Here is a 14502-nt window from a genome sequence, read left to right on the forward strand (position 1 = left end):
TCCCCCTCAGAATCTTATATGTTTCATTGAGATGAGGAGAAACTTCTTCAGTCAGAGAATTGTGAACCTGTGAAATTCTCTACCACAGAAAGTTGTTGAGGCCAGTTCGTTAGATATATTCAAAAGGGAGTTAGATGTGGCCCTTACGGTTAAAGGGATCAAGAGGTATGGAGAGAAAGCAGGAATGGGGCACTGAAGTTGCATGTTCAGCCATGATCATATTGAATGGTGGTGCAGGCCCGAAGGGCCGAATGGCCTACTCCTGCACCTATTTTCTATGTTTTCTATGTTTCTATGAGATCACCGCTCATTCTACTAAACTCCAGAGAGTATAGGTCCGATCTACTCGGGATTGGCCGGGAAAGTGGAGTTGAGGTGGAAGATCAGCCATGATCTTATTAAATGGCGGAGCAGGGTCGAGGGGCTATACGAAGCACTTCTGCTCCGAATTCTTATGTTCTTATATGTTCTTAAAAGGGAATAGAAAGATATGCTGAAAGGCTGAGATGAGGTAGATGAAATGGGAGGAGACTTGTGTGGCACATAAACACCAGCACAGACTAGTTGAGCTGAATGGCCTGTTTCTGTGCTGTATATTCTGTGCAATTCTATGTAATCATTATGTACAACTGGGTCAATCAAAAACTTACCACAATTCTTCTGAAATCCGGGAGAGGCGAAGTCATAATTTTTAACTTCATTGTACCAGAGATCAACAGCTTCCTGTCCTGTAAACATTGAAACATTGACAGTGTAAAACCCATTGCCGTGTAAATAGAGCAGAGCCTGAGACAGGAGGAATGATGATCAGATATCACTGCAAGTAAACTACTTATGATAAACTCTTGTCATAAATTCCCGTTATAATAAACTAGTTCTAAGTGAATTCCTGTTATACTAAACTCCTGTCAGAATACACTTGAGTTACAATAAACTCCTGTCACGATAAATTCCTGTTATAATAAACCAATGTCGCAATAAAATACTGCTGTAATAAACTTCTGTCACAATAAAATACTGCCGCAATAAACGCTTGTTATAATAAACACCTGTTATAATAAACTACGATTATACGTATATTTGTTATACTAAATTGTTATTATTAAACTCTTCCCATAATAAACCCATTATAAGAAACACCCTTTCAGATTCCGATATAATAAACTTTTGTCACAATAAACTTCTGTTATAATTAAACTCTTAAATTTAAGCTCCTATTATAATAAATTCCTGTTATAATTCTAATTACAATTTCTCAGATGTATTCCTTTGCTGAAGTATCTGGATCATTGTGTACATTTGATTTGACTTTTGCTTCAATCAATAGATTCTCAGCTCAGAGACCTGGAAGACCTGGTGACCCCTAGCAGTCCCATGCAACCAGCCATGGAGAGGAAAGGGCTAAAGCGAAGACATAAGGACATAAGAAATAGGAGCAGGAGTAGGCCATACGGCCCCTCGAGCCTGCTCCGCCATTCAATAAGATCATGGCTGATCTGATGGACTCAGCTCCACTTCCCCACCTGCTCCCCATAACCCCTTATCCACTTATTGTTTAAGACAGCAAAGAAAAGGGCAAGGACAAGCAAGAAGGAGGCAAGTCAGAGTGTCCTTCTTATCTTGTAGCCCAAGGAGAGCATGTTGGTTAATGGCCAGGCATTTTCAAGACCAGTTACATGTTTTCCAGGGTCATGCCCACATGACACGCTCAAAATCCATGGACCACATGACACAATAGACAAGTTGATGAAAGGAGTGTGTCACGGAACTGTGGTTGCTTTACATGTAGGGACTAACAATATCAACAACTTGCATTTATATATCATCTTTAATGTAGGAAAACATCCCAAGGTGCTGTTCACAGGAGCATTATCAGATATCAAGCCACATAAGGAGATATTAGGACAGGTGATTTTAAAAAGCATCTTAAGCAAGGAGAGAGAGATAAAGAGTTTTAGAGAGGGAATTCCAAAGCTTAGGGCCTACGCAGCTGAAGCCAATGGTGGAGAGTTTGAAATTGAGGATGCACAAGACACCAGAATTGGACGAACAGAGTGATCTCGGAGGGTTGTCAGGCTGGAGGGGGTTACAGAGATAGAGAGGGGTGAGGCCATGGAGGGATTTGAGCACAGGGATGAGAATTTCAAATTTGAGCCATTTCTGGAAAGAGAACCAATGTAGGTCAGTGAGCACCGGAGTGATGGCTGAAAGGGACTTGGTGCAAGTTGCAATACTGGCAGAAGGGTTTTGGTTGAACTGAAGTTTGGGGGGGGTGGAAGATGGGAGGTCGGCCAGGAGAGTATTGGATAGAAAGAATGTTCTTTTACAGAAGAATCATAGAATCAGAGCAGTTTACAGCACAGCAGGTGGCCACTTGGCCCATCATGTCTGTGCCGGCCGAAAAAGATCTTCCTTCCTCACTATCAATCACACGGTCAAATTTTGTATCATCTGTGAATCTCTTAATCCTGCCCCTCCATTGAAGTCAAAATCATTGAGATATACCACGAAAAGCAAAGGACCTAGTAGTGAGCCCTGCGGAACCCCACTGGAAATAATCTTCCAGTCACTAAAACACCCGTCGACCAATGTTCCCTCTCAGCTGCTTGACCGTGTGGCTGTGCTAATAATAGGAACTCCCTCCCTAACAGCACTGTGGGAGCACCTTCACCACATGGACTGCAGCGGTTCAAGGCGACGGCTCATCATCACCTTCTCAAGGGCAACAGGGATGCGCAATAAATACTTGCCTTGCCAGTGAAGCTCACATCCCCACCACGAATTTTAAAACAATTATGGGGAGCTTCGATTATATAGATAAGTCTGAGACACGGTTAGACACAAATGATGGAGGAAAATTACAATTAAAAGAATGTAAGGGATTTATTGGGGCAGGGAAGAGGAGGATAGAAAGTTCAGCCATGATCTTATTGAATGGCGATGTAGGCTCGAAGGGCTGTATGGCCTGCTCTTACTCGTATTTCCAATGTTTTTATGTGCTGAGATGAGTGCACATGAGAAGGGAAGAATATACAGGGAGGTGAGTGGATGGGGAGGGCAGGGAAGGAAGCAAAAAGGGAAATATTAAAATGACCCTGTTCCTGATCTCTTCCCTTTTACCCATCCAACGCCTGATCCTTCACCTCCCTCTTCCCTTGCTTCCTCCATCAATATTCCCTTCTAAACCCACTTGATTCCTGACGTGCAAAGCCATAGGAATTCAACTATTTTTATAAACATCAAACAGATAAGAGAACGGGATGGATTAATAAGAACAATAGAAATGCAAGAAGCAGATGCATCCCAGGTGCTGACTTTTTTTTATCAAAGAAATGAGAGAGTAGGGGGAAGTATTTGTTAACTAGAACCTAATTGTGCTAGAGAGAGATATTGTTTTACAAGGGCCAGCTAAAGCTATCTGCTTCTCATTGATCAAGTAATTGGCCTAAAATTGATTTTTGGTACCTATTATAGGCCTTCAGGTCAAGGGATCCATCATGAGGAGGCACTCTGGGCACAAAATACAAGGCCAAAAGAACTGGGACAATTTTTGAGCAGGATCAGTACAGTGACATTGGGGTTTGTAAAATGACACCAGGCAAAATAAACAGGGAGAGGACAGCACTAAAACAAATCACCAAGTCAAATTAAAATTGTGTAATTAAATCAAGATGTCGTTCCAGAGTTATTTTCTTAAATTGGCTTCAGGTTTTTTCAGGCCTCTTCCGGGTGATTGCCTGACTGTGTGGTGGGGTGGGAGGGTGGGAATAATGTTGCGTAGACACCACACCATGCCAGGGTGAACAGACTCAATGGACCCTGTCACGTCCTTCTTTTCTATCTATATTACTAGGCTGGTATCAGCTGTGATATACCTCAGGAGCTGTGGTACGATCTGGTGGGACCATAACCTGGGCGATTGTGTCACCTGCCTCAGGTATAGGCAGACATCAGACATCCCTCTGATGAATCCTCTGGAAATCCTCCCTGTCCTCCAGCTCCCAAAGGGCAAAAGGAATTCAAAAAAATGCACTGTCCATCCAACCAGACCAGACAGGCAGAGGAGAAAAAAAGGATAAATGAAACTGAAATGCAAAAAAACGCTCAGCAAACCACTGGACACACAGATTAAGAAGATTAGGAGGTGGCATCTCCTGGCTGTGCATCTTCATTGCTGTGCCACTGTTTATTCAGGCACATGGCACTAATTCCATGTAATAGGCACGCTAGATCAAAAATCATGGGGTAGGGAGGTTCCTGCATAATCTGATTTGTCTTTGAGGCTTTAATAAGGCAGCAAGAGCCTCCTGCTCCCCCTGTGCTGCCCATTCGGAAGATACTGAGCAGCAAACCTCTGCTGTTCGGCATTGGCCTCTGATTTTCCACTTCCCTAGCTTACTGCTTACCTGTGCTGCCAATGTACGGGAGTGGAAAATATGTCCTATTGTGTGTAACTTTGGTCAAGGTATGGTGGTGTAGTGGTTGTGTTTGAGATCCAGAGTCCTAGACCAGCAATCCCATATGAACGAGAGTTCAAATCCCACCATGGCAGTTTGAGAATTTGAATTCAGTTCAACAAAAAAATCTGGAAATAACATGCGGGAGAAAGGAATAGAAGGATATGCTGATAGGGTTAGATATGAACATACATGAAGAAGGGTGGGATGGGAGGAGGCTTGTGTAATACAGACCGGTTTTGCTGAATGGCCTGTTTCTGTGCTGTAAATTCACGAATGTCCTTCAGGGAAGGAAACCCGGTTATCCTTACCCAATCTGGCCTATATGTGACCACAGTCCCACATTGATGTGGTTTCACTCTTAACTGCCCTCTGAAGTGGCTCAGTAGGCAACTGGGGATGGGTGATAAATGCCATCCTTGTCAGCATTCCAAGAATGAATAATAGAGGGTTTAGAGATGAGCAGAATGATGATTTAAAAAAAATAAGAATTCCTTATTAAATGGCGAAGCAGGCTTGAGGGGCCAAATGGCCTACACCTGCTCCTATTCCTTATGTTCTTATGCACAGAATATAGGAGATAAGCAGCCAATGTTCATCCAGACTTTGTCTCAAGTTCTTAAAAGCTTACTATTGGTGATGAATCTTATTTTTGTCAAAATCTTGCTGCAATTCCAACAGGAAAGCACTAACCTGGACAACGCCCCCCCCCCCTAAAAAGATCACCACAAGCATTAAACCGAGATAGTGACTTGACATTAGTGTACAAATCACCTGTTACCATTTAGAGACTGTAAATAGAATAGATTGGCAGGCTGTAGGCAGTAATGAACAGGCTGTTTTTCATAATCGTGTCAACTGCAATTGCTATACTGTATAAAACATGTAATGTGTACGGAGAAGGCTATTATGACGCATTTCTGATGACAATAGCACTTTGACATTGCCGTAAGATTTTAGTGAGAGGGGAAGTGTCTAGAAACACAATGCCACCAGAACCAAATGTATAAACAGCGATAAAAGGAATATTTCTTTAATGGAAAATTTCATTCTGTAGACATTCCCTCAGGACCTTCCACACATGGCTTAACTATCCCTTGTCCCAATGTACACTTTACAACAATTTAAGATTCATAGTATTGCTTATACAGTGTTTTTTTTATTCATTCATGGGACGTGGGTGTCACTGGCAAGGCCAGCATTAGTTGCCCATCTCTAATTGCCACCGTGAAGCCACCTTCTTGAACTGCTGCAATCCATGTGGTGAAGGTACTCCAACAGTGCTGTTTGGCAGGGAGTTCCAGGATTTTGACCTAGCGACGATGAAGGAACGGCGATATATTTCCAAGTCGGGATGGTGTGTGACTTGGAGGGGAACTTGCAGGTGTTCCCATGTGCCTGCTGCCCTTGTCCTACTAGTGGTAGAGGTCGCGGGTTTGGGAAGCACAATGATGAATATTTAATAGGATTCAACAGATATCCTAAAATAAACACAGATGAGAACTCAGCATTAAACACATCAGTGATCGTGCATAAGAACATAAGGAATAGGAGCAGGAGTAAGCCATTTGGCCCCTCAAGCCTGCTTCGCCATTTAATAAGATCATGGCTGATCTGATCATGGACTCAACATCACTTACCTGCCCGCTCCCCATAACCCCTGATCCCCTTAGTGGTTAAGAAACTGTCTATCTCTGTCTTAAATTTATTCAATGACCCAGCTTCCACAACTCTCTGGGGCAGAGAATTCCACAGATTTACAACCCTCAAAGAGAAGAAATTTCTCCTCATAGTTTTAAATGGACGGCCCCTTATTCTGAGACTATGCCCCCTAGTTCTAGTTTCCCCCATGAGTGGAAATTGTTATACTCATAATAAATGGTCAGACCGAGCACTGTGAGGAATGAGCAAGTGTGACCTTAGCTCCTTTATTGTAGTTCCAGAGTGCAGGGAACTCGTGGGTGGCCTGCTTATATACTGTGCTCCCAAGGGATGCTGGGATCCCTTGGGACTCCAACAGGTAGGCCCTCTGGTGGACAGGTGTGATGCAGGTTACAAGGGGTTAAATACAGAACAGAAATATCCTCTCTGCATCCACCTTGTCGAGACCCCTCATTATCTTATATGTTTCGATAAGATTATCTCTCATCCTTCTGAACTCCAATGAGTACAGGCCCAACCTATCTTCATAAGTAAACACCCTCATCTCCGGAATCAACCTAGTGAACCTTTTCTGAACTGCCTCCAATGCAAGTATATCTTTCTTTAAATACGGAGACCAAAACTGAACGCAGTACTCTAGATGTGGCCTATACCAATACCCTGTACAGTTGTACAGTTTAGTGACGATTGCACTAGAACAGGGATTGAAATGCCAGCCATGCCAGTGATTCCCACATCCTGAGAATGAACAATCAAACAAAACATTGCGCAACTGTCTAAATTCAAGGTGGTACTAGGATTGCAGGAAAATGTTCAGTGTGTGGCACTTTAACCTATTTTCTTACTCAGTTTTTAACCTCTGGGTTCTATTAGGCTTTTCTACATGAACATTCATTTATTTGCTTATTTCTTTTTTTTTATGCCTTTTAAGTAATTTCTCCTTTATATGCATGTTATTATTGGTGTTTTATTTTAATTCTCTTTCTCTCGCCTCTCCCATTATCTCACAAGTGGTAAGTAACATTCGGGCCACGCAAGTGCCAGGCAATGACCATCTCCAACAAGAGAGTCCAACCACCTGCCCTTGACATTCAATGACATTACCATCGCCGAATCTTGCCCTCCCCATCAACACTTCAGGGGTCACCAGTGACAAGGAATTCAACTGGATCAGCCACTTAAATGTCGTGGCTACTCGAGAAGGTCAGAAGATGAGTATTCTGCAGCGAGTGGCTCACTTCCTGACTCCCCAAAGTATGTGAAGAGTGCGATGGAACATTGTCTGGAAGGGTGCAGGTGCAATAACACTCAAGAAGCTTGACACCACCCAGGACAAAGCAGTCCACTTGATCAGCACATCATCCACTAGCCTAAACTCCCTCCACCACTGGCATACCATGGCTGCAGTGCGTAAGATCTACAGGATGCACTGCAGCAACTCACCATGGCTTCTTCACAGCACCTCCCAAACCTGTGACCACCTAGAAGGATAAGGGCAGCAGTTGCATGGCAACACCACCACTTTGAGACTTAAAGCTCTACAGTTAAAGAAAAAAACACGGAGAGTATCACAGTTTTTCATTGCAGGAAAGATGATTACAAAGGGACCTGATCGAGGTTCTAAAACCCTGAGATGGTTATTTACTGTCTACTGATTTTAGTGCAACATGGGCAGAAAATTCCTGGGAGCAGTTCCCACTCCCCAGGTGTCACTTTACCGTACATACAGTGGAGTGGGAGCAACTCCCAGGAATTTCCCAGCCATAGAATGAGCTCAGCAGTGGGTATGTGAAACAGTAGTTCATTCTATGTTAGTGCGTCAGAGGAATTGCACCAAGGATAACCACAGATAAGAATGATCAAATGACCCATATATGGATCATGGAGATTTGCTGGATTTACTTTAGGGAGGGGTGAAACTTTGCAGAATTAATCGGGTTGTATAGAGTCAAGAATTGAGCAAACTGCACGTGAACTGTGGAAGGAAGAGGCTGGATGGTCACCTTCTGATATCCAAACCCTGTGTATGCTCTCCAACTGATGTTGACCATGAAACAGTGTGTGAGTGTGTCAGGCAGTGATGTGACGTACCTGTGACCTGTCCACTGGCAGAGCCTTGCTGACACCAGATATTCTCACCATACGGTGTGTCACTGTGCTGCAATGTTCTGGAGGTGACCAGGTGCTTTGCCCACTTCTCAGCCTTTATGCCGATTAGTGGGTTCATGGTTAACGGTCTCGCTCCGTGCTTCATCCGATACTCATTCAGAGATTTCAGCAACTGCACGGCAAAACTTCCAGAACTTTCACCTGAAAGAAAGAGATCTCAGTGATGTACTGTGACTGGGACCGCAGGGCCCAGAGATGAGGGAGCTGAGCCCGAGGGAGCACAGTTTCTCTCTCTCTGGGGAATGTGACTGTATTCGGTGCTGTGTAGCAGTACCCTGAAGTAACAGTGTATTTGAGTGTTTCTCGGCCTCCCACCTTCCACCCTTTGTAAACTGAAGCTCATCCGAAATTCTGCTGCCCGTATCTTAACCTGCACCAAGGTTGTTCATGGATCACGCATGTGCTCGCTGACTTACTTTGGCTCTCAATGTGGCAATGCCTCAATTTTAAAATTCTCATCCTTGTGTTTAAATCCCTCCAGGGCCTCGTTTTTTTCCTTTCTCTGTTACTTCCTCCGGCCCTACAACTCTCCAAGATCTCTCCATTTTTCAATTCTGGCCTCTTGAGCATCCCTGATTGTAATCACACCACCATTGGCGGCCATGCCTGCGGGGTTATGTGACCGCACCCTGTGGGGCCATGTGACCGCACCCTGTGGGGCCATGTGACCGCACTCTGTGGTGTCATACAGTGATGCATTAGGGCTTGAACATTCGTGATCCTTCTGCTGTGGTACAGCCATAACGCAGGCCTGAGCCTGCCCGATTGGCCGGAATTCAGGCCAGGATCTGGATACGCTGGTTCTTGGCCTTACATCAAGGATTCCATGAAGCTTTATCCATGGTCGATTCTCTGCCTACCCCATAGAAGGCCATCGGCATTGGAAGACGGAATGCGGTTTCCCAATGCCAGGCGCTCACGTGTTCCTGGTCCCAAAGAGACCATTGGTGGAATGACCATTGAGACCACTTGTATTATACCAGGCTGCCAGACAGCACGTGTGGCTCCCACCCTGAGGGTGTTGGCTGGGATTGTACCCAGGACCCCTCCCAAAGGCAATGCTTTTATTTAAATACAACCGTTCTTCCTGGGGGGACTCGATGAACCCTTCACCCTGAACCACCAACTTGCGACACAGTATGTGGGCTCTGCAGTAAGGTAGTCTCTCAAAATACACCCCATGTGTTTAGGGTTGCCAACTCTGGCTGGACGTATTCCTGGAGGTTTCATCACATGACCAGGTGCCCCATCTTTCTGCCATTGGTCGCCCAACATGTCCGCCCTCATGGAGCAGCACCGTTCCATGCCAATTGTAGAGCAAGAAGACTCTATTACCTGATTGGATGATTCCCGACTGTCTCGCAAACAACCTTTTTTCTTCATCTTTAATATTTAGAAAAATGTGAAATGACAATGAAAAACCATCAGTATTTGTTATTGCCACGATGATTTTTCTCCATTGTTGCTCACAGCAGCATCCAGGAGATGAATCTTTAATTCCTGGAGACTGCAGGACAAAATGGAGGGGTGGTAACTCTACTTGCGGTGTGGGCATCTACCTAATTGAGGGGTTGCTCCCCCCGGTCCTTAAACCCCACAAGCTTTGGCGGAGCTATCAGCAGACGTGTCGAGCGGGATTCCCTCTGTGGATTTTCAGCCCTGGCGAGTCTCCTGGTACTAGTTTATATAAGTATTTGCGGATGTGGTGACTTGGTGGCCAGGGCTGTTTAGAGATGCTCAGGACAATCTACCTTCTCTTTGGGTGTGCTTCAGTCGAGTTGATTCCCATTAAACATTTCATGTCTTCTATGTAGGGGAGTTTTTTTAGAGAACAGAACCGCATACCTGGCACTGGTGCCACCCGGCTTGTTCCTGGCACGCTAGGTGCCTTGACTCTCTCTCCTTGGGCTGACCCACCCTCGCCCTCCTTCACCTTGCTGCCAACGGGCAGGACGTTTTTAGCAAAGTAGCCCGGGTTGGTGATGTTACCGGCCGGGTCGAATTGAGCCACCACGACAGTGAGACCTTTGCTGTCAGATGCCAGGCCAATCCCAATCTCCTTGCAGTCTTTCCAAACCAGCTGTGTGAAATGACCTGCAGGGGAACATAGTTGGATCATCCACAAAGAGCACAGGGCACAAGACAGAGCGGCCTGCACGTACGACCCACAGCTTCTACCGTCCGATAACGTGCATGAGTTGTATCCACCACAGTGATTAAAGTGGCTCCAGACTTTATGATGCTGGTTGGTTATCATCTCTGTCCCTATCGCCCAGTCAGAGACAGCACCCAACATGCAGCAATATTAAAATGTACTTGTGTACAGCATGAAGAGCATGACATCTAATCACTCACATTAACAGAGGATAGCCAAAACTAAAGAGAAAATAACTACATCACTGTTGGTTAATGAAACATACTTAAAAACAGATCCTTCACACCCCCATCCCAGCCTCATCCCCACCCCTACCCTCATCCCACCCCACCCCCACCTCCACCCCCATCTCACTGTGCCTGTAGCTCTGGGATTACCCTGCTAATCCTTCACAGAGGAGCACTCCATTATTGCAGCAATAGGACTCAGCTTGTCCTTTAAGACTTGTTGTTATTTCACCCATCGATGGTCCTGAAATTGATTATAAAGTGCGTTCATAAAAAGAAAATTACCAGTATTCTGCTGAAATCCGGGAGAGGTGAAGTCATAATTTTTAATTTCATTGTACCAGGAATCAACGGCTTGCTGCCCTGTAAACATTGAAACATTGACAGTTACAGAAAGGCAATTAGATTTCACAAAATGTAATTTCAGTAAAAGCAATTACAGAGAACGATCTGTGTGCAGCGGAAGCCCCCTCAGATATCACGGCACCCAATCCTGTTGAGGTCAATGGGAATTGTATGGTGACGGAGCACGGGAAAGCAAAAGGTGAAGGTACAGGTTGAGGCTTTGCCCTGGGGGAGACCACGTACCTTCAATCACTCCCCCTTATTCCTTCACCTATCATTATTCTTGGCCTCAGTATCTCCTCTGACTTTGGTCCCAAGACATGAAGACTGCTCCAGCAAGGCTTTACTAATACCTGTCTCAAACTCATGGACAGGATACGGGATATCCTGCCTGGTAAGTGTCATCTATCCTACATGGTCACTGCTTGTACTATTACAAGGTGTGCCACCAGAGGGCACCGCAGTGGGAGACTTGTAGGTTACCTGTACAGGTGTGCCTGGCCTAGTATAAAAGGCAGGCCACCAGGTGTGATCCTCACTCTGGAGTTATCAATAAAGGACTAAGGTCACTACAGTTCAAGTACAACACACTGCCTCCTGGAGTCATTATCAGAGCATCTAAAGACATAACAATTGGCGATGAGATTTCGGACCTTCACGTGAAAGTGGCTACCCTTGGTACGTTGCAGCAGTTTGCCGGTGGTGATGATTGGGATGCCTTTGTGGAGAGGCTCGACTATTTCTCCACAGCAAATGATCTGGTAGGCAAAAATCCGGCCACACTGGCTGAAAGAGGTTGCACAACCTGGAAGAGGTTCAAAAGCGACTGGACAGAGTGGGACTCAGGCTGAAACGCTCCAAGTGTGTTTTCCTGGCGCCAGAGGTCGAATTTCTGGAGAGAAAGATTGTGTCGGACGACATCAGACCCACGGACTCCAAGATGGAGGCCATCAAGAATGCACCCAGACCACAGAATGTGATGGAGCTGCGTTCGTTCCTGGGGCTCCTCAACTACTTTGGTAACTTTCTACCGAGGTTGAGCACTTTGCTGGGACCCTTGCATTTGTTATTACGCAAGGGTGACGACTGGGTTTGGGGTAAATCTCAAGAAACAGCCTTTAACAAGGCCAGAAACCTGCTATGGCAGACCAATTGAGCAAATACTTTGGTTCTGTCTTCACTAAGGAAGACACGAATAAACTCCCGAAAATACTAGGGGACCAAGGGTCTAGCGAGAAGGGGGAACTGAGAGAAGGATAGGTTAGATGCGGGAAGAATGTTCCCGATGTTGGGGAAGTCCAGAATCAGGGGACATAGTCTTAGGATAAGGGGTAGGCCATTTAGGACTGAGATGAGGAGAAACTTCTTCACCCAGAGAATTGTTAACCTATGGAATTCCCTGCCGCAGAGAGTTGTTGATGCCAGTTCATTGGATATATTCAAGAGGGAGCTAGATATGGCCCTTACGGCTAACGGGATCAAGGAGTATGGAGAGAAAGCAGGAAAGGGTTACTGAGGGAATGATCAGCAATGATCTTATTGAATGGTGGTGCAGGCTCGAAGGGCCGAATGGCCTACTCCTGCACATATTTTCTATGTTTCTATGTTTCTATGAAATCCTTATTAGTCAGGAAATTGTGTTAGGGAAATTGAAGGGACTGAAGGCCGATAAATCCCCAGGGCCTGATAGTCTGCATCCCAGAGTACTTAAGGAAGTGGCCCTAGAAATAGTAGATGCATTGGCGGTCATTTTCCAACATTCCATGGACTCTGGATCGGTTCCTATGGATTGGAGGGTAGCTAATGTAAGGGAAATCATGCTTGACAAATCTTCGAGAGTTTTTTGAGGATATAACTAGTAGAGTGGATGTGGTGTATTTGGACTTTCAAAAGGCTTTTGACAAGGTCCCACACAAGAGATTGGTGTGCAAAATTAAGGCACATGGTATTGGGGGTAATGTATTGACGTGGATAGAGAACTGGTTGGCAGACAGGAAGCAAAGAGTGGGAATAAACGGGTCCTTTTCAGAATGGCAGGCAGTGACTAGTGGGGTGCCGCAGGGTTCAGTGCTGGGACCCCAGCTATTTACAATATACATCAATGATTTAGACGAAGGAATTGAATGTAATATCTCCAAGTTTGCAGATGACACTAAGCTGGGTGGCAGTGCGAGCTGCGAGGAGGATGCTAAGAGGCTGCAGGGGGACTTGGATAGATTAGGTGAAAGGGCAAATGCATGGCAGATGCAGTATAATGTGGATAAATGTGAGGTTATCCACTTTGGTGGCAAAAACGCGAAGACAGAATATTATCTGAATGGCGGCAGATTCGGAAAAGGGGAGGTGCAACGAGACCTGGGTATCATGGTACATCAGTCATTGAAGGTAGGCATGCAGGTACAGCAGGCAGTAAAGAAAGCAAATGGCATGCTGGCCTTCATAGCGAGGGATTCGAGAATAGGAGCAGGGAGGTCTTACTGCAGTTGTACAGGGCCTTGATGAGACCACACCTTGAGCATTGTGTGCAGTTTTGGTCTCCTAATCTGAGGAAGGATGTTCTTGCTATTGAGAGAGTGCAGCGAAGGTTCACCAGACTGATTTCTGGGATGGCAGGACTGACATATGAGGAAAGACTGGATCGGCTCGGCTTATATTCACTGGAATTTAGAAGAATGAGAGGGGATCTCATAGAAACATATAAAATTCTGATGGGACTGGACAGGTTAGATGTAGGAAGAATGTTCCCGAAGTTGGGGAAGTCCAGAACCAGGGGACACAGTCTTAGGATAAGGGGTAAGCCATATAGGACCGAGATGAGGAGAAAATTTTTCACCCAGACAGTTGTGAGTCTGTGGAATTCTCTGCCACAGAAAGTTGTTGAGTCCAGTTCGTTGGACATAGGGAGTTAGATGTGGCCTTTATGGCTAAAGGGATCAGGGGGTATGGAGAGAAGGCTGCGGTGGGGTACTGAGGTTGAATGATCAGCCATGATCATATTGAATGGTGGTGCAGGCTCAAAGGGCCGAATGGCCTGTTCTTGCACCTATTTTATGTTTCTATGTTCTAACAAGTTACTTGTATTGTATGACCCATATAAACGTTTAGTACTAGCATGTGATGTGTCGTCGTACGGGATTGGTATTGTGTTGCAGCAAGCAAATGTGTCAGGCAAACTGCAACCGGTTGCATGTGCGTCCAGAAGTGTACCCAAGGCCGAACGAGCCTACAGTATGGTTGAGAAAGAAGTGTTGGCTTGTGTATACGGGGTTAAGAAAATGCAAAAATATCTATTTGGTCTCCGGTTTGAGGTTGAAACCGACCACAAAGCACTTACTTCACTGCTCTCAGAAAGCAAAGGCATCAACACGAATGCTTCGCCCCGCTTCCAAAGATGGGCACTAACATTGTCTGCATAGTGTCATGTATTCAACTGTCATTGTAACCCATGTATAAACTGACCTAAGTTGTACACCGTGAGAACACTGAC

The 14502-nt window shown here is 45.3% G+C and overlaps 1 protein-coding gene across 2 annotated transcripts in view; it reads right to left on the minus strand.

Moving 5' to 3' along the window:
* The window catches only part of glipr2 (GLI pathogenesis-related 2), a 118404-nt gene that overhangs the window by 35787 nt on the left and 68115 nt on the right, over positions 1–14502 (minus strand). For both annotated transcript variants that reach the window (XM_070862903.1, XM_070862904.1), the window contains exons 4-7: positions 10956–11033; positions 10134–10382; positions 8211–8429; positions 651–728 (exon numbers count right to left, since the gene is read on the minus strand). In XM_070862903.1, coding sequence (XP_070719004.1) covers positions 651–728; positions 8211–8429; positions 10134–10382; positions 10956–11033 — 624 coding nt within the window. The remainder of the gene's footprint in view (positions 1–650; positions 729–8210; positions 8430–10133; positions 10383–10955; positions 11034–14502) is intronic.

The sequence above is a fragment of the Pristiophorus japonicus genome, chromosome 20, assembly GCF_044704955.1.
Source record: "Pristiophorus japonicus isolate sPriJap1 chromosome 20, sPriJap1.hap1, whole genome shotgun sequence".
Taxonomy (NCBI): domain Eukaryota; kingdom Metazoa; phylum Chordata; class Chondrichthyes; family Pristiophoridae; genus Pristiophorus; species Pristiophorus japonicus.